Source organism: Urocampus carinirostris, chromosome 3 (assembly GCF_059441175.1).
Source record: "Urocampus carinirostris isolate Australia breed hairy pipefish chromosome 3, RoL_Ucar_1.0, whole genome shotgun sequence".
NCBI classification, from domain to species: Eukaryota; Metazoa; Chordata; class Actinopteri; order Syngnathiformes; family Syngnathidae; genus Urocampus; species Urocampus carinirostris.
Window position 1 is genome coordinate 2985272 of NC_142351.1, and position 24861 is coordinate 3010132.

The 24861-nt window shown below is 41.6% G+C and overlaps 3 protein-coding genes across 3 annotated transcripts in view; 2 read left to right on the plus strand and 1 right to left on the minus strand.

Annotated features, from left to right (window-relative positions):
- LOC148368310 (uncharacterized) overlaps positions 1-19306 on the plus strand; it is a 165581-nt gene extending 146275 nt beyond the window's left edge. The window contains exon 3 of the mRNA XM_088330322.1: positions 17286-19306. Coding sequence (XP_088186448.1) covers positions 17286-19054 — 1769 coding nt within the window. The 3' untranslated portion in view covers positions 19055-19306. The remainder of the gene's footprint in view (positions 1-17285) is intronic.
- LOC148368316 (uncharacterized) overlaps positions 1-24861 on the minus strand; it is a 310091-nt gene that overhangs the window by 36857 nt on the left and 248373 nt on the right. The window lies entirely within an intron of this gene.
- Positions 1967-8211, plus strand: LOC148368320 (uncharacterized). Its single transcript, XM_088330376.1, has 3 exons — positions 1967-2170; positions 3227-3319; positions 6158-8211. Exons 1-3 carry the CDS (start codon positions 2110-2112, stop codon positions 7210-7212), a joined length of 1209 nt encoding a protein of 402 aa, XP_088186502.1. The 5' UTR covers positions 1967-2109; the 3' UTR covers positions 7213-8211.

Genomic DNA, 24861 nt, shown 5'->3' on the forward strand with positions numbered 1-24861 from the left:
TCAAACGAATTTGTGTCGGAAACCGAGAGCACCGCCTGCTGACCGAATTGGTAACCACCAACTTGGATTCCGAACCAAATAAATATAATTGAAAGCCATGTTGTAATGTTTTGTTATTATGTCCATGAAAGAGTCTGAAATCACGTTACTTTTGCCAGAATCGAAACTTAACTCTGTGTTAAGTCAAGATAAAACAGAAAAGGGACTTGGATTATCATGGACCAAAGTAAAGTTGACACTGGAAAGCCCCATGAACATAAGGAACATGAGGCTTTTATTCCAGTTGCTGCCATGAGCGACACAACAAACGCACACCATGTGGTCAGCACCTCCGCTGGTTTTCAACATCATTAGCAGCGCGCTGGAGACTGCCGACAAAAACGGGACATCACTCAACACGCTGCACCTCGTGGCGTGGTTGCATCGAAACACGTAGCATCATCGTTTCAAGGTACATTACTTTACTTTTAATGAGTGTTTTTTATATATATACGTCATTTAGCACAACTTATATACATTTATATACAAAGATAGTTTGTGAAAGCAGCTCCTATATCTCGCAAAATATGCATTTTTTTATCCAACTGACATTGGGTTCAACTTACCTTTAGCACTGTGTTTTTGAGCTGAAGGTAGGCGTAACAGAGTTGAAATTTGATTGCTTTGAATGTTTTTTGGAATTCTCACAAAATCTGTGATTTTGTCGTATTACTGTTAATAATCCGGTAGTTCCTTTAGTTGTTAAGTCATGGGCATCTGCGACTGTCTTTTTCGTTTGGCAGTTTATGGGCTTCAGCGCTTGCCGTAGCTTCAGTCAATTTGTAAGCGCTGGAGATAATTGCAGTCGTGAAGAGATGCCCCTGACTTTTGTATTGTTTTGTTGACTGAATGCAGGCAATAAACCGAGTGATTGTGAAACCTTGTGTCGTGCGTGAAAGAGGGTCGTCACATACGGCAAACCAAAAAGGCGGCCGCACAGCACATGTCTTAACAGCAGGATTACTTGAACTGGATGACTTTCAATGACTTTTGTATGACTCCAAAACCAAATATGCTCTTAAAAGACAAAAGAAACTCAATAGGAATCAAATGATGACTCACATCACGTGGTAAGCTTTCTCTCCTGGCTTTGATCTCTTTGATATCCGGCAAAACGAACATCAAATGCCACAGAAACAAAGTGAAAATAAATCCAAACATCATTTTTGCCGTTCCGTGTATTCCGTTACTCCCCGAGCCTGCACAAAATGGAGTCATTTTATTCCTATTTAGTTTATTTTGTCTTTTATGAGCATATTATTTATTGGAGTCATCCAAAAGTCATTGAAAGTCATCCAGTTCAAGTAACCCTCCCCAACCCTGCTTAACAAATGAAGGCGGTACCAACATTTTTAACAGCAATGCAACAAAAACACGGATTTTGTGAGAATTCAACAAAAAAAAATCAATGAAATCAAATTTCAACTCTGTTACACCAGCAGGTGGCACTGTTGGACTCGTCATTACAGGACACTTAAACACAAACTAGACAAAAATATTTCAGCAGGAATTTCAACAGAACAAAAGTGATGAATACACACGTTACTGCTTTTTCTTCTACCTTTTTTTACAATTTCCTTTTTTGACATATATTTCTTTAACATAGTCGTTCACCGGACGAATCGAGTTATTTTGTCGCCGACTGATCTCGTCTTCTATGTGTTTTCTGTTGCTGCGTTCCCGAAAAGACGACAACTGAGTTTTCCAACCTCCAACCAGGAGAAAGGCTATGTACCCCAACTTTTCAACCAGCTGAGTGTCTTTCTGATTATATTTCCCCGGTTGAAGGTTAAAAAGCCCCGACTTCCTAAATTCTTAAGACGCTTTTCGGTCGTATCTGGTAGGATTTCCCGAAATACCCATTTTCGTGAATGCAGCATGTGATCCGTGCTACGTGTACCCACAATCCATTGCGGCGGGGTTTGGAAGGAGAAGGTGTCATGGCTGCCGAAAATGAAAATGTGGAGAAATTCCTCTAGTCGACTTCAAACGACGTCAACTCGACTCAAGTATCACTTTGTGGCCCTTTTTACTGCCGAGTTGGAGTTTTATCGTTGAAAGACGGATAAAATGCGCTCCAGTGAGGAAGGACCGCGACGACAGGACTCTTTTTCCAAAGAGCTCGGGGAAGGTTGGACATTTTTTTTGCTTCTGCTACAATAACAATGATTTCCAAAATTTTGCAAAAGATAGAATAGTGTTTTTTCATTCAACTACAACTTTTTTTCAGCCTTTTACAGTAAACGACGTTTTTCACCTCCAGCAAATACTAAAAGTGCAGGAAATAAAATGAAGTTTAGCAGCATCTGGTATGAAGTCACATCAAAACTATATATATGTATATATAATTTGTAACCGCGGTGTAGCCGTCCAACCTAAGATCCCTATTCGGGCTGGACTGGATGATGAGGCTTTTAATACAGTTGCTGCAATGAATGAGTAACACACAAACGTGGTTTCCGATCATTGCTCGCTTTCAACACTATAAGGGGAATTAGCATTTTAGCAAGACATGCAACGTCCGGCAAAACTAACACAAAAGGCGACAGAAACAAAACAAGGATAAATCCAAACAGCCTGACAACTTCAATCACATTACTGTGCATGTAGAGAGATTTGTCAGCCATGATTTTAATCTTTACAATTTACTTTTTTCGGAACACCGAAAGATCGTGGCTTACCGTTAGCGGCGCACTGTAGACTGCCAACAACCCCCGCCTTCCAATCACAGAATCAGAAGCCCAAACTTTACCCCATAGCAGCAGGTGGCGCTGTTATAGCAGCCCTTTCACACATAAAGATCGTAGGTTGTGGATGGGAACGTCCCAAAATGGCACAAAGCATGTGCTAGGAGCAAGATAGCGACTTTATTTTAATCATCAAAGACGACAACAAAAAAACTTTCCTCTGATGGCCGCTGGATATTTTTTTTCCTTTTGGAGGTACTGGAGAGAAAAAAATAAGGCTTTGGAAGTGCTTGAAAAGTGCTCATAATTGGCCATGAAAACCATGTATGAACCCTGTTTCCATGACTTCCTGTATATTTCATGTGCGGTCCCTTCCCAAGGTTTCTTCATTTTTCGCATCCTGACCTTTTTTTGAGTCTTTCCTTGCCCTCTTGTAGCTTTCAGATAAGGTTGATGTGAGTTTCGTCACAAATAAATGCGGTTTGTCTTCTGTTTTGCAGAAATCGGTGAAGACCATCTTCCTCCTGCGTGGCAAGAACCAGAGTGTCCAGGAACTGTTTACAAGATACTCCAAATTGTGTTGAACAGAGCAGGTTGGTCGTTTTACTTTCCGCAACGTCCTTATTTTGGAGGGAAGGTCGTTGGGCGTGGCCCCAAAAAATACGCAGAGAGGAGATATGGCAAAAAGGGAGGGTTCCTTATTGCATTGCTCAAACAACTCGTGATGGTAGCCCGCCCCCGGGTCAAGACTTCAGCTAGATGTCGACACACACTAAGCTATTCTTTTCTATTTAAAAAAAAAAACTAAAGATAGATATGGCATCAGGGGTGTGTCTGTGCAATGGATTCCAAGTGATTTGACAAGTAGGAAGCAATATATGAAAATGGGACAGTTGTCCTCTGAATACTTGGACATCCGTTGTGGAGTACCACAGGGTTCTATCCTGGGTCCAAAGTTATTTCATTTAAATCTTATCGATATTTTTCATGTTTCAAAAGTATAAAGATGAATAATATTTGCCGACGACACTGACATTCTCTATACCAATGATAATTATATTGATTTGATAACGTGCAATCATCATGAAGTCATTCACCTAAAAGTATGGATGGATACAAATAAATGAAAAGTTTAAATAAAACCAAAGTCATATTCTTTGTTAATCGCAAGGCAAATCAAGATTTAGAAGTTGAAATAGATGGGAAATCTATCCCTTTTTTCATTTATCAACATTCCGTAGTTTGCATCAAACAGCTGTGTGGAATGTGGTGTCACCCCCAAATATTGAAACCCTTTATTTGTCCATTTGAAATCAAATCTTTCAATCACATCTCTTGGACATTTCCCTGATATCATCATTGTGTTGGAATTTCTTGTTAAATCAACACAAACTTCAATGAATCGTCCGACTCCAATTTGTGACCTTCCCAATCACCGTTCATCCAAACAATTTGCTCTTTTCTGCATAGAAAGTTCTCAGAAGCCGGCATTTCACTCACGGGTGGATTTATTTCTAACACACAAATCATATATCTCAGCATGCTTCTCCTTCCAAAAACCGACTCTTTTCATTCTCCCGAGTTGCTCAGCAAAGCATCTCCTTCGCCCCTTGGCTAAATCCCATTGGTCTCCCGTCCCGGAAGAACGGCGCTCCGACTCCTCCTCTTGTGGTCCCCCAGACCGCTGGTCACCTCCCTCTGCCTGAGAGCTGCCCCGCGTCAAAATTTACGGTCTCCCGTTCCCGGGAGAACGGCGCGTTGACTCCTCCGCGTCGGCCCCCAGACAGCTCGTCAAAATTGACTCCAGAAAACTTTGTCACGAAACACAAAGAGTCCAACAGACGAACCCAGATTCAAACTACCATATTCTTTTAATTGCTACTGATTTGCTCTCATTCTTTGAATAGCCAGCTACTTTTCCATCTATCTGAAGGCTCTCCAAGAGTGGTGGTATCGATAACGAAGGTTCTCTCAGCATTACCGACGGGTCATCTGCAAACGATGATATTTTGTGTTCTGTTCCTCCTTCATCAAATATCCCCCTTATTTGCTCATTTGGTCTTATTGATTCCGCGAGTGGTTCTATGCTTACTGCAAACAAGAGTGGGCTTAAACAGTCCCCTTGCCGGACTCCTCTTTTGATATCCAAGAAATCGGAGCCGTTTACTCTAAGCTGAGATTTAGGATTTTTATCGATTATTTTCACCCGTTCTACACATTTTCGAGGGAAGCCAAAAGCTATAGGTGTTTGCTTGTAAGAAGCTCCGTTTCACCCTATGGAAAGCTTTTTGTGCATCCCAGCTCCGTAACACCGAGGGTTGGCTCTCGGATTTTGTGCTCGTAATTATGTTTAGTATCCTGCTGATATTGTTTGCGCCCCGTCTTCCCTTTAATAAACCCCGTTTGATCCATTTTTAATTCATTAAGCTATACATTTCTGCCTTCTTATTGCCAGTATGCTTGTAAGAATTTTGAGATGGTTCGAAAGTAAAGTAAGTGGTCTCTAGCTTTCACACGATATTGGGTCTTTTCCTTCTTTGTGCAAGACTGTTACGATGGCTTCCGACCAGGATCCTTTTGTTGGCGCATAGTTAAATACTTTATGCAGTACCGCTGTTAATTCTTTCTTAAAGCTTTTGGAGAACACCCCCGGGAATCCATCCCTTCCTGGTGAATTAATTATTTTGAAGTTGAATTTATTGTATCTGGTATATCCTGTTTTGTAATGGGGCGAATCATTTCTTACGTATGCCATGTGTTGACTCCAAGTCCTCCCACTTTGTTGCTTGTTTGGCGGTTTGTCGGAGCAGGAAGGCTATGGATTCTTCTGGTCTCGTCGTTGGCTCCTCCGTGTTAGCATGTAGCTCCTCCATGCCTTCCAGCCTCCGCTCCAGCGACAAAGTGCGCTCCAGAAGTTCTTCGATGGTTTTTTTCTAGTCCTGCCACGGCAATCTTGTTCCCGCCGGCTGCTTCGGTATGTTCTCGCCTTCTTTTAGGGATTTCGCGGAGGATGGCCGAGTGGCGTCCCTCGTCGACCGATGACATTCCTTCTGCTCCCTCGGTCTTTTTCTCCTTAGCGCCCGTTTCCTCAACACGTCTCCCCTCCTTGACCGTGTTTTGTTGAAGTGTTTTTCTTTGATATGAGTCACAAATTGTAGCCTTTCTGTCTTTCTCCTAGTATGTATTACATTTGTCTGTGGTGATTTTTGCCCGAGCGACTTTCCTTGCTGCCGTTTACCTCATAGCCCCGTCGGAAGTTCCTCCGGCCCCTTTTTATCCCCTTAAAACGAGCATTTAATTCCCAGAGGCCTAATACTTACTGTTCAGCCGCGCCTAAGCCTTTAGAATTTTTTTTTACATTTTGGCACTCGGGGACAATGCTTCTGAACGAGTTGAAGGCAATACAAATAAATGTGACTTGTGTCTTGCAGACGTCAGCCGAGAATATCTTGCTACTGCGCGGCAGGAACCAGAGTTGCCCGCCGTTAAAATTGAGGAGGATCTGAAGCCTTATCACGTTAAGCAAGAGACAGAAAATGGGGAGCCTGTTGAGGAGGAGGACGATGGTCCAGTCTTGCGAGTGACCGGGGTCCGTTCAACCGCCGAAGATCAAGGTCAACCTGAAGATAAAGGTCGGCAGGAGCTTCTAAGCATCAGCTCCCGTCAACACTTTGAAACGGATGACAACGACACGTCCCATTCCGCAAACGCTGAAGGTGGTAACACATGTTCGCAGTGTGGGAAAACCTTTCGAAGCAAGTATTATATGAAGTTTCATATGAAATTTCACGCTGGCGAGAAGCCTTTTTCCTGCTCAGTCTGCGGTCAAAGATTCACTTTAAGCGGACAATTAAAACGCCATTCCAGAACCCACACTGGAGAGAAGCCTTTTTCCTGCTCAGTTTGTGGTCAAAGATTCACCGAAAATGGGAGCTTAAAAAAACACATTAGAACCCACACTGGCGAGAAGCCTTTTTCCTGCTCAGTTTGTGGTCAAAGATTCGCCGAAATTGGGAGCTTAAAAAACCACATTAGAACCCACACTGGCGAGAAGCCTTTTTCCTGCTCAGTTTGTGGTCAAAGATTCACCGAAAATGGGAGCTTAAAAAAACACATTAGAACCCACACTGGCGAGAAGCCTTTTTCTTGCTCAGTTTGTGGTCAAAAATTCACCCGAAATGGACACTTGAAAAGACACACATTAACCCACACTGGCGAGAAGCCTTTTGCCTGCTCAGTTTGTGGTCAAAAATTCGCCCAAAATGGACACTTGATAAAACACCAACTAACCCACACTGGCGAGAAGCCTTTTGCTTGTTCAGTTTGCGGTCAAAAATTCACCCGAAATGGACACTTGAAAAGACACACATTAACCCACACTGGCGAGAAGCCTTTTTCTTGCTCAGTTTGCGGTCAAAGATTCACTTCAAGTCAGAACATAAAAAGACACACATTAACCCACACCGAAGAGAAGCCTTTGATTTGACCTGTTGACATTGTGGTGAAAAACAAAATATCTATATTGTCAAGTCATTTTTATTTGTATAGTCCTTAATCACAAGAGTCTCAAAGGGCTTCCCAGGTTATTACACAGACATTTTTTCAGACTATTATTGGACACTAGAAATGACACACAAGAACCCACACTGGCGAGAAGATTTTTGCCTGCTCAGTTTGTGGTCAAAAATTCACTAAGAGTAGTAAAACATTCAATTGGTTAAGTATCATACAGGTCGTCTATAGGAACATAACGGCTACAAAACCATTTGCCCTCACCTTTTTTCCTTTTTGGCACCACATCATAAAAGCCACATTCATTTATTCACAGGAAGTGAGCAGACTCTCCTGCTGTAGAATAAAGATTTGAGGCCCCAAAGTCTTCATATGGATTCAAAAGATTCATTATTTGCATCTGTGTCATATTTCTTGATATATGATCTATTTTATCTGTTGTCCCCATAAAATTTCGCCTTTTATCAATAATTATACTCATCATAACAATAAAATGGCCGACCTAGGTCCCCAGGGTTGGGGCCTGTTCTCACCAGAGCCCCAAATCTTGGAGAGCCTGTGGTTCTCTCCGTCCCTGTCGTCCGGATGGGAACAATCCCCCTGAAGTCCGTCGCCAAAAGAGATAGGAACCTTTATTTCTTCATCTTTCTGGTTGGCCATGTGCTGCTTCTCACACACTCCTCACCTGAGGGACGCTTTGTTCTCGAAACTACACAAAAAGGGTTATTGCAACAACCTGTCTTTGGTGGTTTGGGCAAATATCCCATGTTGGCACGCTATGAAAACAATTCCATATCATTGAAATGGGTTTATTATCTTAAAATCGGGTTCATTGATCGGTACTGTTGACCTGTTGCAGCAATTTTTCCACCTTCCTCCTCGCTCACACTGAGTGTTTGTGTCAACAATGTGCTTTATACTTTTGTTTGATTCTATTTTCTTTGTCCTGTGAATAAAACGTAGTTCAATCAAATCATTCTGCCTGCATTATTTGTGGGCCGATGTTCTTTTTCTTCTGGACTGATGACTTTCCATATCAACATACTACTTAATCGATCGATTAAAGTTGAAAATACACTGTGTTTAAAGTTTCATCTTTCACAATAAATGCTAGACACAGGCTATTTCGAATAATTTCGTGTCGGAAACGTAGAGCACCAGAGAAAAGGGACTTGGATTTTCCTGGACCGGGATAAGGTTGAGACTGGAAATCACCATGACCACATTGTAAGACAACATTAAACTGAAATATGAACTGTTATGTATATACAGAACAATCATCAGTAGCCCAATTTGTTCCCCCTTTAACAATCAAAACTAATAATGTTCAATTTAGTCCGATGCTTCAACCTTTGGCATTCAAAATATCAAGATTTCATAGTATACTCATCCCTGAAACTCTAAATCTGACGTCGCTCACCAAGGACATGTTCTTGGAGCCACGAAGTTCCACCATAGTACGTAACAATTAGAACCATACACAGGGTAGGACATCGGGATCATACCAATATTTTATTCATGCGGTCCAAATGATTAAAAATGCATGATTTAATAAAATTTTTCACTTCACAACTCTGATTTAATATTTGCAGTCCTTTGAGACATTTTTGTGATAAAGGGCTATATAAATGTGACTTGACTTATTTAAGGTCGCCAAAAACAAAGTGCCAGAAAACATAGAAAAACGATTCACTCGGAAAGAGGGAAATTATAGATTGAGGGGCTGTGGTGAATTCCAAATCCCAAAGGTGAGAACCACCAGTAAAAGTATGTGTGTGTCTGTGTGTGGAGTCAAACTTAATTTACAAGATGAGATCAGACAATGTCCAACGAGTCACGTGTTCCAATTTAATTATAAAAAAACATTACTGGCGAAATACAGGGATGAAGAGAATGAGATATGGGGGAGATTGGAAATACTGCCTTTAAAACTGTGGTTAACTTCTTGTTATTGTTGCTATTATTATATCACAACTGTTATTATAAATCATTTGTTTACTTTTATTGTTGTTACCATTGGTGCCGCAGTGACATTATGCGTATGATGATGTTGAAGGATGGGTATTGCGAAGATTAGTCTATAAAATATGTGATTATTGTAATTATTATTGATATCCGACCTATGTAATAAGTATATCCACGAGATTTTGTTGTATTGGACACAAGAGGAGCTATCTATAAAATGTATTTAATAGGGAAGATGAAGGGGTAGGAAAACTAAGCATCTGCTTCTGACTAACATGTTATGTGACATTATTTTGTTGTTGACTTATTGTTTTTGTCCCTTTTTTATTTTAATGTTCGAAAGAAAAGTTTTCATTCATTCAACATCCTAAAAAAAGGTTTACTCCAAAACACACCATAATGGATTAAAAAGAAACAGTCGAAAAGTATCTCTGCCTGGTTTCTAGCAGTGTGTTTAGCCCCCTGATTCCCATTTACAAATATACAGACAACTTTTTCGGCCAATCGCGGCTTGGCTTGTCGGTCCTCAGCCCGCGTTAGCCTATCCCGGTCTGTATTGCTAAAAACGACAACGCCTCCTTAACTTCCGAAGAACTCTAGCCAATTGTGACAGGGTCAGATAATAATCGACGCATTGGTCGGCCAATAAAATTCGAAAAAAGTCAAAGATGTTTCGATTGAATTAAATGAAACCCTGAAATAAGTGTCCCCACCAGTGATATATTTTACGCCCCGTATTTTGGCGCACGTATGGAGAATTGGGATGGACGCGGAACGATCATTTTAAGCGTTTACAACTCTCGCAATGTCCGAGAAAAAAATGGCCGAAGTTTAATAGTCAAGTCATTTTAATTTGTTTGGCCCTTGATCACAAAGAGTCTCAAAGGGCTTCACAGGTTATTACGCAGACTATTTTTTTCAGACTATTATGAAACCACCCCCTGATCTGGAACCAAAATGAGGGCAATGAAAAACTCAAAACCCTAAACATGAGGAAAATGAAGTGTAGCGACCCTCGTTCATGCACGACACAATGTTTTACAATCTCTGGGTTTATTGCCTGCATCCAGTAAACAAAACAATACACAAGTCAGGGGTGTCTGTTCTCGACTGCAATTATCTTTAACGCTTGCAAAATAACATCAGATACAGCAAGCAGACAACATGCGAGCACATTAAAAATGAAACTTCGAAAATAACAATGAACATAACTTTCCACCGTACCTGCATCCAGTAAACAAAACAATACACAAGTCGGGGGTGTCTGTTCTCGACTGCAATTATCTAAAATATTAAACATACAAAAAAAACGGGTCATCACTCAACAGGCCGCACCTCGTGGCGTGTTTGCATCAAAATATGTTGCATTTTCATTTCAAGCTATATTACTTAACTTCTTATTTAAAGTTTTTTTAATATACATCATTTAGAACAACTTATATATTTTTATATACAAAAATAATTTCGAAAACAGCTCAAATGTTTAGCAAAATATGCATTTTTTTATCCAACTAATATTGGGCACATCTTACCTTTAACGCTTGCAAAATAACATAAACTACGGCAAGCGCTGAAGCCCATAAAGTACCAAACGAAAAAAAACAGTTGCAGACGCCCATGACTTCACAACTGAATGAGGTACCGGAATATTAACAGTAATACAACAAAAACACAGATTTTGTGAGAATTCAAAAAAACATTCAAAACAATCAAATTTCAACTCTGTTACAGAAGCACCCTTGAGAAGGGACCGCACATGCGGTTTCTCCCTTTCAGGGTGACCAGACAGCAAAGGATGTTGCGATCACCAATAATATTGTCCACGAAAAGGATAGGTTATTCATATGCTAAGAAGAAGTGAGTTTTAAGCTTAGATTGAAACATTTCCACTGAGGTCTCAGATCGGATCTCAGGGGGAAGGGCATTCCATAGCACCGGGGCCTGGATGGAGAAAAATGTGGGATTTCTTCTTGGCTCTTGGGATCACCAGGAGACCGGCGCTCTCAGAACAAAGGCTTCGGAAAATAAATCTGAATAAAATGACGACCAACGGTATCGTGTGACTGACATTTAGCATCTATTTTGCAGATGAGCTAAAACAACAACTACAAAAAAATTATTAAAAAAAAAAAGTCCACTCAACTCCAAGTTTCGATAGATAAATTTGTGCCGACTTATCTCGTCTTCTATGTGTTTCTGTCGCTGCGTTCCCGAAAAGACGACAACTGAGTTTTCAAACCTCCGACCAGGAGAAAGGCTATGTACCCCAACTTTTCAACTGGAACCTCCCAGAGGGTCCTTCTTATCCTATTTCCCCAGTTGGGGGTTAAAAAAAACGATTTCCCACATTTTTTAGACGTTTTTCGGTCGTATCTGGTAGGATCTCCCGAAACACCCATTTTCGTGAACGCATCATGCGATCTGTGCCACTTGTACCCACAATCCATTGCGGCGGGGTTTCGAAGGAAAGGTGTCATGGCTGCCGAACAATAGAATCTCCAAAAGTCCTCAAGTCGACTTCAAACGACGTCAATTCGACACAAGTATCACTTTGTGGTCCCTTTTACTGCCGAGTTGGAGCGATTTTTCGTTGAAATTTGGAGAGAATGTGCTCCGGTGGGGTAGGACCGCGACGACAGGACGCTGTTTCCAAGCAGCTCGGGGAAGGTTGGAATTTTTTTTGCTTCTGCTACAATAACAATGCTTTCCAAAATTTTGCAAAAGATAGAATAGTGTTTTTTCATTCAACTACAACTTTTTTCAGCCTTTTACAGTAAACGACTCGTTTTTCACCTCCAGCAAATACTAAAAGTGCAGGAAATCAAATGAAGTTTAGCAGCAACTGGTATGAAGTCGCATCCAAACTTTATATATGTATATATAATTTGTAACCGCGGTGTAGCTGTCCCACTTAAGATCCCCATTCGGGCTGGACTGATGAGGCTTTTAATACAGTTGTTGCAAATGAAATGAGTCCCACACAACACGTGGTTTCCTACCTCTGCTGGCTTTCAACACTACAAGGGGAATTAGCATTTTAGCACAACATGCAACGTCCGGCAAAACTAACAAAAAAAGGCGACATTACTGTGCATGTAGAGAGATTTGTCAGCTGTGGTTTTAATGTTTACAATTAACTTTTTTCGGAGCACCGAAAGATCGTGGCTTACCGTTAGCGGCGCACTGTAGACTGCCAACAACCCCTGCCTTCCAATCACAAAATCAGAAGCCCAAACTTTTACCGCATACCAGCAGGTGGCACTGTTGTAGCAGCCCTTTCACACACAAAGATCGTAGGTCGTGGATAGGGACATCCCAAAATAGCACAAAGTATGCGCTAGGAGCAAGATAGCGATTTTATTTTAATCATCAAAGACGACAACAAGAAAATCCTCTGATGGCCGCTATATTTTTTTCCTTTTGGAGGTACTGGAGAAAAATTTAAAAATGGCTTTGAAAGTGCTTGAAAAGTGCCCGAATTTGTCCATGAAAACCATGTATGAACCCTGTTTCCATGACTTCATGATATTTCATGTGCGGTCCCTTCCCAAGGTTTCTTCATTTTCCGCATCCTGGTCTTTTTTGAGTGTTTCCTTGCCCTCTTGTAGCTTTCAGATCAGGTTGATGTTGCAATGGCTTTCTGCGCATACATTTTGTGAGTTTCTGTGAGTAAAGGGGTCACAAATAAATGCCATTTGACTTGTGTGTTGCAGACATCGGTGAAGACCATCTTCCTACTGCGTGGCAAGAACCAGAGTGTCCAGGAACTGTTTACAAGATACTCCAAATTGTGTTGAACAGAGCAGGTTTGTCGTTTTACTTTCCGCAACGTCCTTATTTTGGAGGGACCGTGTTGGACGTAGCCCCCAAAAATTCGCAGAGAGGAGATATGGCAAAAAGGGAAGGCTCCTTATTGCATTGCTCTAAACAACTCGTGATGGTTGCCCAGCCCCGGGTCAAGACTTCCGCCACGCAATAGGCTATTGTCAGCTCAAAGACCGTTTCGTTCGAGTTCATTTCAGGTTCAACTTTCCTTAACCTTAGTTAATATATACCGTATTTTCCGCACTATAAGGCGCACCTAAAAGCCTTAATTTTTTTCAAAAGCTGACCATGCGCCCTATAACACAGTGCGCCTTATTTATGGATCAACATTAAGTTTTCCAACTAACTTGCAGCCGCCGACTAGATTTTCACCCGAACGCCAAGTAGTACTTGGTGTATGCTGGGATTTATTTACCAGCGTTTCATTGGGTAACCAATGTGTCACTCATTATTTGAATCGATCACTATTGGCTAAAGTTATTCAAAGGTCAAGGGGCGGATCCTTTTTATCATTTACGGGCTGGCATTGGGTTGAACGGCGACACAAAGCCTGCAATTGGCCGAAAAAGATGTGTCAATCATCAGTTGAATCGATCACTATTGGTTAAAGTTATTTGGAGGTCAAGAGGCGGATCCTTTTTATCATTTACAGGCTGCCATTGGTTTGAACGGCGACACAAAGCCTGCAATTGGACGAAAAAACGTGTCAATCTTCAGTTGAGTCGATCACTATTGGGTAAAGTTATTCGGAGGTCAAGAGGCAGATCCTTTTTATCATTTACAGGCTGCCATTGGTTTGAACGGCGACACAAAGCCTGCAATTGGACGAAAAAGATGAATGCGTATAGCACGTGGGTGACGGCCTAGAGAAAGCATTTTTTTTCTATTCTGTATTTGAAAATATTTTACTCTCCTGGATTTACTACACTCACGGATATAAGAGGACATTGGCTGCACATTATTATGAACACAATGACTTCGGTGAGTTACTTCAGGTTTTATATTGTCTCTGTATTTTGTTTCAGACCGAACTCGATGTTTCTGTGATAAGCGGTGCAGATAACTGATGGAATGGAGTGTATATTTTTAAATTCAACTCAATTCCAAGTGTTTACGTCATATGCAAGATAAAGTTGCGAGCGAAAAAGAAAATATATACGAAAGAATGGTTGGCATTTCTTGAATCCCAAGACTTTAACCGAATAATGGAACGATGCATTTGAGGGACATCGTACGGACACTGCATCCGCATGTGTTCTCGACACGTATTTGCGTCTTTGCAAGCTTTGGGAATGTTAAGGGGGTAAGAAGTTGGACTGAACTATCTGACTGTTTTGTCCACGTTCTCATTGTAGCGCCTTATAATCCGGTGCGTCTTATCTATGTCAAAAATAGGACCAAAAACTATTTTTTCGGGGTGTGTCCTATAACCCGGTGCGCCTTATAGTGCGGAAAATACGGTACTTTCCACAACATTCGACATCTCGTCTTTGGCCGTCGACGTCCACCAAACTTTCCTTTGGAAAAAGGTCCGGTCTTCTGTCTCGCTCATTCTTTCAAAATACGTACCTTATTTCTAAATCAGTCACGTGCGCTAGGGCTGTTTTGAAGACGACACATTTGCCTAATGGTGAATATTTTTCATATTCGCGAATCTTTTTATTATCGGCGATCACCGTCTATTTTCTCTCCCCTCGACCGAAGAGTCAAGAAATCGACGTCGACTTTCTCATTTCATTCATCACAAAGACATCGCAGAAGTCGCGGGGACCCGACTGCAGCGTGTAGCTTGCCGGTCCCTTCATCGTTTATTTTCCCTGAAAGCAAAAACCCTCCAATTTTGTTGTCTTTTTGTATCATGACAAGAAAGACTATCCAACTGCAGGTCTGTTTTGATTTTTACATCTATAGTTGCTATTTTGTAACTCTCTATCTCTAAGTACGTCACCCCGAGTCATATTTACACGTCACAATGTTTGTTTTGCATGAAAAAAAAAACTAGCGCAGAAACCCGGTCTGAGAAATGGCAACTACAGTGGAATCTCGGTTCTCGACCATCATCTGGTCCAGAACCCTGTTCGATCACCGTGATCTTTTTCCATTAAAAATAAGATAAAACGTTTTAATCCGTTCCAACACCCCGAATGGTTACCTTGAATGTTTAACGGAAACATAAAGCTAAACCAGGCTCATCGTACATTTGCGCTATTGTAATCTTCCGTACGAAAGATGACGCTAACATAAACGTGTCAAAATTGAAAAAAAGGATAAAGAAAAGAATTAGGGATAGAATTTCTTACCTTTGTGGTGGTCAGCAGAAGGCCCAGGCAAGATCAGACACTCGCACACCTCCTTCATGTTTTGCTATTATTTCTTTCTTAAATGCAATCGTTTTACGCACTACTTTTCTTTTTTCACCTGTAGCAACTCTGCCGCTTGCACTGACTTTCTTGGGAGGCATAATTAGGAGCTAAAAGACTTCCTACCCCCATATTAAAAGCGAAAGCAACAGGAAGCACGTCCGCACGCGATAACAGTCGGTCAGGGAAAGAGCCATCCACACCTGTACGTCGCTCAGCATGGCACCCCAGCGTACGCCCTCCGATTTTTTGGACCGAACATCGAAGAGAGAATTTTTCAATTTCTGGTTTTACTCCGATTTGTTCGAACCAAGAAGGCGTTTGAAAACCGAGGTTCCGCTGTAATTTTTTTCCCAAAATCGTGCAGCCCTAGGGGCACCTCCCGAAATAGTGAAGAAGCTGTCTGCAAACTTTGTTTCGAGACGGCGCAATTCATGTGAAGCTAACGTAGCCGCTAATGTGCGCTGCGATTTTGTCTTCCATGGGTTCGGAAGGAGAAAGCACCGAGTTCTTATCATCACCGGTCTGGACATCAAACCTCGGACCTATGCCGAGGCTGTGGCCGATAAAAGTATTGCAAAGAATGCCGATCAAGAATCTGCTGAGCAACAGCTCATTGCTCTTATGACTCATAAAGGGATATCCATCGAAGCATGCCATCCATTATCAAGAGGTTAGAACCATCCTAAAGTTACCATAGTGAGGTTTGTCAACAGGAAACTAAAACATGAATGAAGATGCGCAATCGGGGTATTTGTTGACTTAAAGAGCATTTAATACAAATAATCATAATATCCTCTTAAAAAAAACTGGAAAGATATGGCATCAGGGGCGTGGCTTTGCAACGGATTCCAAGTGATTTGATGGGGAGGAAGCAATATTTAAAAATGGGACAGTTGTCGACTGAATACTTGGATATCTGTTGTGGAGTACCACAGGGTTCTATCCTGGGTCCAAAGCTATTTAATTTATATTTTATCGATATTTTTCATGTTTCAAAAGTATAAAGATAAATAATATCTGCCGACGACACTAACATTTTCTATGCCAATGATAATTATATTGATTTGATAACTTGAATGATCATGAAGTCATTAACCTAAAAGTATGGATGGATACATAAATTGAAATAAAACCAAAAGTTATATTCTTTGTTAATCGCAAGGCAAATCAAGATTTAGAAGTAGAAATGGATGGTGCTGCAATGGAAATCAGAGAGTTTTTAGGGTTAATAGACAAGAAATGAAGTTGGAAAACACACATCAGACACATACAAACGAAGGTATCTAAAAGCATCTCAGTTGATGAAGCCAAATTCGTTTTAAACTATCATGCATTGTATTTAAGCTATTGTTCTCTCGTTCTGTCATACTTAACATATTGCGCAGAAGTTTGGGGTAATCATTGCAAAAGTTCACAAAAGTTATCCTCCAAAAACGTGCGATTAGAACCATACGCAGGGTAAGATATCGGGATCATACTCACATTTTATTCCTGCAGTCCAAATGATTAAAATAGGATGAATTAGTCCAATTTTTCACTGCACAACTGCTATTTAAGGTCAACAAAAACACAGTGCCAGAAAACATCCATAAATGATTCATTCGGAAAGAGGGAAATTCTAAATTAAGGGGCTGTCGTGAACTCATCATCCCAAAGGTGAGAACCACCAGGAAAAGTGTGTGTGTGTCTGTGTGCAGAGTCAAACTTTGGAACAATTGACAAGACGATCCAAACAAAGCCTACCACCTAGTGGTGATTTAATTCCCAGAGGCCTAATACTTGCTGATCAGTAGCGCCTAAGCCTTTAGAATTTTTTTTTACGTTTTGGCACTCGGGGACAATGCTTCTGAACGAGTTAAGGGCAATACAAATAAATGTGACTTGTGTCTTGCAGACGTCAGCCCAAAATATCTTCCTACTGCGCGGCAGGAACCAGAGTTGCCTGCCGTTAAAATTGAGGAGGAAGAGGAAGATCTGAAGCCTTATCACGTTAAGCAAGAGACAGAGGATGGGGAGCCTGTTGGCGTTAAAGAGGAGGACGATTTTCCAGTCTTGCGAGTGACCGGGGTCCGTTCAACCGCCGAAGATCAAGGTCAACCTGAAGATCAAGGTCAACCTGAGGACAACGGTCGGCAGGAGCCTCTATGCATCAGCTCCCATAGACACGTGGAAAAGGATGAGGACGACACGTCCCGCTCTGCAAACGCTGAAGGCGGTAACACATGTTCCCAGTGTGGGAAAACGTTTCGAAGCAAGTATTATATGAAGTTGCATATGAAATTCCACGCTGGGGAAAAGCCTTTTTCTTGCTCAGTTTGCGGTCAAAGATTCACTACAAATGGTAGCGTAAAAATACACACCAGAAACCACACTGGCAGAAAGCCTTTTTCCTGCTCAGTTTGCGGTCAAAAATTCTCACAGAATTGGAGCTTAAAAAGACACAAATTAACCCACACTGGCGAGAAGCCTTTTTCCTGCTTAGTTTGTGATAAAAGATTCAGTGATCGTGGAAACTTAACAAAACACATTAGGACCCACACTGGTGAGAAGCCTTTTTCCTGCTCAGTTTGTGGTCAAAGATTCATTCATAGTGGGAAATTAAAAATACACACCAGAACCCACACTGGCGAGAAGCCTTTTTCTTGCTCAGTTTGTAGTAAAAGATTCACCGAAAGTCGGAGCTTAAAAATACACTCCAGAACCCATACTGGCGATAAGCCTTTTTCCTGCTCAGTTTGCGGTCAGAGATTCACTAACAGTGGGTCCTTAAAAATTCACACTAGAACCCACACTGGCGAGAAGCCTTTTTCTTGCTCAGTTTGTGATAAAAGTTTCACCCAAAGTGGAAAATTGAAATTACACCAACTAACCCACACTGGGGAGAAGCCTTTTTCTTGTTCATTTTGCGGTAAAAAATTCACTCAAAATGCACACTTCAAAACACACACATTAACCCACACTGGCGAGAAGCCTTTTTCTTGCTCAATTTGTGATAAAAGTTTCACCCAAAATGGAATATTGAAATCACACAAACTAACCCACACTGGGGAGAAACCTTTTTCCTGTTCAGTTTGCGGTCAAAAATTCACCCAAAATGCACACTTGAAATTACACCAATTAACCCACACTGGCGAGAAGCCTTTTTCCTGCTCAGTTTGTGATAAAAGATTCACTACAAGTGGGAGCTTAAAAAATCACACCAGAACCCACACTGGCGAAAAGCCTTTTTCTTGCTCAGTTTGCGGGAAAAGATTCTCCGAAAATGGGAGTTTAAAAAGTCACACCAGAACCCACTCGGGCGAAAAGCCTTTTTCTTGCTCAGTTTGCGGGAAAAGATTCACCCAAAATGGGAGCTTAAAAAGTCACACCAGAACCCACACAGGCGAAAAGCCTTTTTCTTGCTCAGTTTGCGGGAAAAGATTCACCCAAAATGGACAATTGAAATTACACCAACTAACCCACACTGGCGAGAAGCCTTTTTCCTGCTCAGTTTGTGGTAAAAGATTCACCGATAGTTGGAGCTTAAAAATACACTCCAGAACCCACACTGGCGAAAAGCCTTTTTCCTGCTCAGTTTGTGATAAAAGATTCACTACAAGTGGGAAGTTAAAAATACACCTTAGAACGCACACTGGGGAGAAGCCTTTTTCTTGTTCAGTTTGAGGTCAAGAATTCACCTGAAATGAACACTTGAAATCACATCAACTAACCCACACTGGCAAGAAGCCTTTTTCCTGCTCAGTTTGCGGTAGAATAGAATAGAATAAAATAGAATATACCTTTATCGTCATTGTTACAAATGGGCTAACATATTGTGACAACGAAATTGGGCATGACACTCCAGTTTTACACATAGTGAGGGTATGAGCAAGAAGATAAAGGAACAGAGAAGATAATGTTATAAAACAAGGGGAATAAGGCTATAGTTATTATTTACATGGTATTTACATAAGGATGTCGGCATGTGGGATGTTACATACAGGGTGTTGTGATAACGTTGTATTGTAACGGTTGTGCAATATTGCATTTGGTGCAAAGTCATCATGGTGCAAAAATAGTCCGTATATACATTGGTGCAAGCATAGACATCATAGTGCAGAAAAAGGAAATGGTCAGACATTGTGCAATTTGAGCATTAAAAGTAGTGCAGTCGACATGTGCAAGAACAAGACATGAGTAACATTATATTCGTATGAGGTAGTGTTGGCAAGAGTTTCCAGTTTTTGTGCGGTGTCTGTTGAGCAGTGAACAAACATAGTGCAGACAGCATGTACGTGAGTACCATTTTACATACGTGTGAGTTTTGTTTTTTTTTTTTTTTTTTTTTTTGCAACAGTTTTCAGTTTTTTGTGTGGTGTCTGTTTAGGGTGGTAATGGCTGTGGGGAAGAAACTGTCTCTGAGTCTGTTCGTTTTTGCTTTGTGTGAACTGTAACGCTTACCGGAAGGCAGCAGGTCGAAGAGATGGTGGCCGGGGTGAGAAAAGTCCTTGATGATGTTTTCTGCTCTGCTGAGGTAGCGAGAGCAGGCAATGTCCTCCAGACTGGGCAGAGAGCAGCCGACGATTCTCTGGGCTGTTTTGATGATCCTCTGGAGCTTTTTCCTGTCTGCTGCTGTGCACCCAGCATACCACACCGTGATGCAGTATGTTAGGATGCTCTCCACTGTGGCTTTGTAGAAGGACACCTGCAGCTGCTGTTTTAGGTTGTTTTTCCTGAGCAGTCTCAGGAAGTGCAGTCGCTGCTGGGCCTTCCCTACCACCGCTCTGGTGTTTGCAGACCAGGAGAGGTCGTCGGAGATGTGCACGCCCAGAAATTTGAACGAGTGGACTCTCTCTACGCAGTCTCCTTTTATGATGAGTGGTGCTGGTTTGCTGCCGTTCCTTCTGAAATCCAGAATCAGTTCTTTTGTTTTTGTTGTGTTCAATATGAGGTGGTTTTTCGAGCACCACGTTGAAAGTGACTCAACCTCATCCCTGTATGCCGCCTCGTCCCCTTCAGAGATGAGGCCGATCAAGGTGGTATCGTCAGCAAACTTAATAATAGTGTTTGTGGGGTGGGTCGGTGAGCAGTCGGAGCTGTAGAGGGTGAAAAGCAGGGGGCTCAGTGCACAACCTTGGGGGGAGCCAGTGTTCAGTGTTAGGGTGGGAGAGACGTGGGTGCCGAGTTTCACCGACTGTGGGCGGTTGGAGAGGAAGTCCATTATCCAGTGGCAGATGGAGGGAGAGAGTCCTAGGTGTGCAAGTTTCTCCACCAGGATCTCCGGGATAATGGTGTTGAAGGCTGAGCTGAAGTCCAGGAAGAGCATTCTGGCGTAGCTCCCTCGGTGATCCAGGTGTTTCAGCACGGTGTGAAGTGCTGTGTTTATGGCGTCATCAGTGGAGCGGTTTGCCCTGTAGGCAAACTGGTGGGGGTCCAGTGTGAGTGGCAGGGAGTTTTTGATGTGCCGGGACACTAACCTCTCAAAGCACTTCATGACCACAGGCGTAAGAGCTATAGGCCTGTAGTCGTTGAGGCTTTCCACTGCCGACTTTTTGGGGATGGGAATGATGGTGGAAGTTTTGAGGCAGGGTGGGACGGTCGCCTGTGACAGGGACCGGTTGAAGATGGTGGTGAAGACCCCAGCCAGCGGATTGGAACAGTCCCTGAGTACCCTCCCTGGTACTCCATCCGGACCAGTTGCCTTCCTGGGGTTTATGGTATTCAGCGCACGCCTAACTTCGTGCTCCTGAAATGTGAGGGAGTTGCTGCTGGTTGTTGGTGGGTGTGATGTGGCTGTTTGTGGCCTACCAGCTTCAAAGCGAGCGAAGAACTGATTAAGGTCCTCAGCTAGTGAAGCCTCAGCCTCAACAGTTGCCAGGTTGTGGCCTCTGAAGTTGGTGATGTGTTGGAGGCCCTGCCACATCCTCCTCGGGTCTTTCCCAGCGAAGAGGTGCTCGATCCTCCTTGTGTAGGCTGCTTTTGCTTCCTTGATGCCTCTCTTCAGGTCAGCCCTGGCTACCCCGTAAAGAGCCTTGTCTCCAGACCTGAAGGCGGTGTTGCGGTGTTTGAGGAGGGTGCGCACCTCGCTGGTCATCCAGGGTTTTTGGTTTGGGTAGTTTTTGATTTTTTTATATACTGTGACTTCATCCGTGCAGTAACGGATGTAGGATAAAACAGTGTCAGTGAATTTCTGGAGGTCATGGTGTTCAAAAAAAGAAAGAAAAAGATTCACTACAAGTCGGAGCTTAGAAAGACACACATTAACCCACACTAGCAAGGAGACTTTTTCTTGTTCAATTTGTGGTGAAAGATTCATTGAGAGTGAGAAATTCAAAAGTCACACAAGAACACACACTGACGAGAAGTCTTTTTCTTGTTTAGTTTGCGGTCAGAGATGAACTACAATTGGACACTTAAAGAGACACATTAGATCCCACACTGGCGTAAAGCCTTTCTTCTTTTCAGTTTGTGATAGAAAAATCACCAAAACGTACACTTGAAATTACACAGTAGAACCCACACTGGTGAGAAGCCTTTCGCTTGCTCAATTTGTGGTAAAAGATTCATTGAGAGTGGGAAATTAAAAAAACACTCAAACCCACCCTGGGGAGAAGCCTTTTTCTCGCTCAATTTGTGGTAAAAAAAAATCACCCAAAATCGAAATATGAAGTTACACACTAGAACCCACAATGGCGAGAAGTCTTTGACCTGTTGACATTGTGGTGAAAAACAAAATATCTATATTGTCAAGTCATTTTTATTTATATAGCCCTTAATCACAAGAGTCCCGAAGGGCTTCCCAGGTTATTACACTATATTACACCGACTATTCTTCAGACTATTATTGGACACTAGAAATGACACACAAGACCCGGTGCAAAGACTTTAGCCTGCTTGGATGTGGTCAAACATTTACTGAAAGTGGGAGATTTAAAACATTCATACAGGCCGCCTACAGGAACATAACGGCCACAAAACCATTTGCCCTCCCCTTTTTTCAACCACTGGCTTTGCCGCCACATCAGAAAAGCCACATTCATTCACAGGAAGTGAGCAGACTCTCCAGCTGTATCATAAAGATTTGAGACCCCAAAGTCTTCATATGGATTCAAAAGATTCATGATTTGCATATGCGTCATGTTTCTTGTTAGATTATCTATTTCCTCGTGTGCCCGCATACAATTTTGCCTGTTATCAACAAGTATAATTATCATAACAACAAGATGGCCGACTTAGATCCCCAGGGTTGTGGCCTGTTATCACCAGAGCCCCAAAGCTTGGAGAGCCTGTGGTTCTCTCCGTCCCTGACGTCCAGATGGGAACAATCCCCGTGAAGTCCACCGCCAAAAGAGATGAGAACCTTTATTTCTTCATCTTCCTGGTTGGCCATGTGCTGATTCTCACATACTCCTCCCCTGAGGGACTTTTTTGTTCTAAAAAATACACAAGAATGGTCAAGCGACAACCTGTTTTTGGGGTTTTGGGCAAATATCCCATGTTGGCACGCTATGAAAACAATCCCTGATCATTGAATTGAGTCTCTTATCTTCAATCCGGGTTCATTGATCGGTACTGTTGACCTGTTGCATCATTTCTTCCACCTTCCTCCTTGCTCACACTGAGTGCTTGTGTCAACATTGTGCTTCATTCTTTTGTTTGATATAAATTGTTTTGTCATGTGAATAAAACGTAGTTTGTTGAAATCAAACTTTGTGCATTACTTGTGGGTCGATGTTATTGTTTCTTCTGGATCAATCAATCACTATCCATATCAAATAACTCCAAAATCGATCAATTAAAGTTGAAAATACATTGTGTTTAAAGTTGGACCCTTCATGACAAACGCTAGACGTGGGCTATTTCAAATGAATTCGTGTCGGAAACCGAGAGCACCGCCTGCTGACTGAATTGGTAAGATTATGAACCAAATAAATATAATTGAAAGCCATATGGCATCGGGTTGTTATTATGGCCATAAAAGATTCAGAAATCACGTTATGAGTGATGAATTTTGCCAGAATCGAAAGTTAACTCTGTTAAATCAAGATAAAACAGAAAATGGACTTGGATTTTCCTGGACCAAGATGAAGTTGAGACTGGAACTGGAAATCACCTTGACCACATGGTAAGAAAACATGAAACCGAAATATGAAATGTTATGAACTGAGCAGGTGGAACAGAGTTGAAATTTGATTGTTTGGAATGGTTTTATTTAATTCTCTCCAAATCTGTGTTTTTGTTGTATTACTTTTAATATTCCGGTACCTCATTCAATTGTTAAGTCATGGGCGTCTGCGACTGTCTTTTTCGTTTGGCACTTTATGGGCTTCAGCGCTTGCCGTAGCTTCAGCTAATTTGCATCGCGCTGAAGGTAAAATGTGCCCAATGTCAGTTGGATAAAAAATGCATTTTTTTCCTAGACATAGGAGCTGCTTGTGCAAATTATTTTTGTATATAAATATAAATAAGTTATGCTAAATGATGACGTATATCAAAAAACATTAAATAAGAAGTAAAGCAATACAGCTTGAAACGACGATGCAACGTGTCTTGATGCAAACACGCCACGAGGTGCGGCCTGTTGAGTGATGACCCGTTTTTTTTGTATGTTTAATATTTTAGATAATTGCGGTCGTGAACAGATGCCCTGACTTTTGTATTGTTTTGTTTACTGAATGCAGGTACGTGGGAAAGTTATGTTCATTGTTATTATGGAAGTTTCATTATTAATGTGCTTGCATGTTGTCTGTTGGCCGTAAGTCAGCCAATTTGTATCGAGCTGAAGATAATTGCAGTCGTGAACAGATGCCCCTGATTTTTGTATTGTTTTGTTTACTGAATGCAGGCAATAAACCGAGTGACTGTGAAACCTTGTGTCGTGCATGAAAGAGGGTCGCTCCATCAGTCACCCCTCTTGAGGGATATGACCAAGGTAGATAGTTGGATAGATTATCATCAGGGTTGTGAGGGTTACTTTCAAAATGTATTCAGATACAGTCACTAATTACCTGTTCTAAAAGGTAGTCAGTAACGTAATCCGCGTACCCTAATATTACAGTAATGTAACTTTTGGATGACTCCAATACCAAATATGCTAATAAAAGACAAAAGAAACTAAATATGAATAAAATTACAATTTTTTGTAATACAAATAAACAGCAGGGTTGTGTAGGGTTACTTGAACTGGATTACTTTCAATGACTTTTGGATGAATCCAATACCAAATATGCTCATAAAAGACAAAAGAAACTAAATATAAATCAAATGACTCCATTTTGTGCAGGCTTGGGGAGGAACAGAATACATGGAACGGCAAAAATGATGTTGGCAAGCTGTTTGGATTGATTTTCACTTTGTTTCTGTCGCATTTGATGTTCGTTTTGCCGGAGATCCAAGAGATCAAAGCCAGGAGATAAAGCTTACCACGTGTTATTTTATTCATATACAGTTTTTTTGTCTTTTATTAGTATATTTGGTATTGGAGTCGTCTA

What these genes read in the sequence shown, in the direction of transcription:
- LOC148368320 (XM_088330376.1), top strand. Translation starts at nt 2,110, where the DNA reads ATGCGCTCCAGTGAGGAAGGACCGCGACGACAGGACTCTTTTTCCAAA. An exon ending in TTCCAAAGAGCTCGGGGAAG is followed by an intron (nt 2,171 to 3,226) that starts GTTGGACATTTT and finishes TCTGTTTTGCAG; the next exon opens with AAATCGGTGAAGACCATCTT. An exon ending in AATTGTGTTGAACAGAGCAG is followed by an intron (nt 3,320 to 6,157) that starts GTTGGTCGTTTT and finishes TGTGTCTTGCAG; the next exon opens with ACGTCAGCCGAGAATATCTT.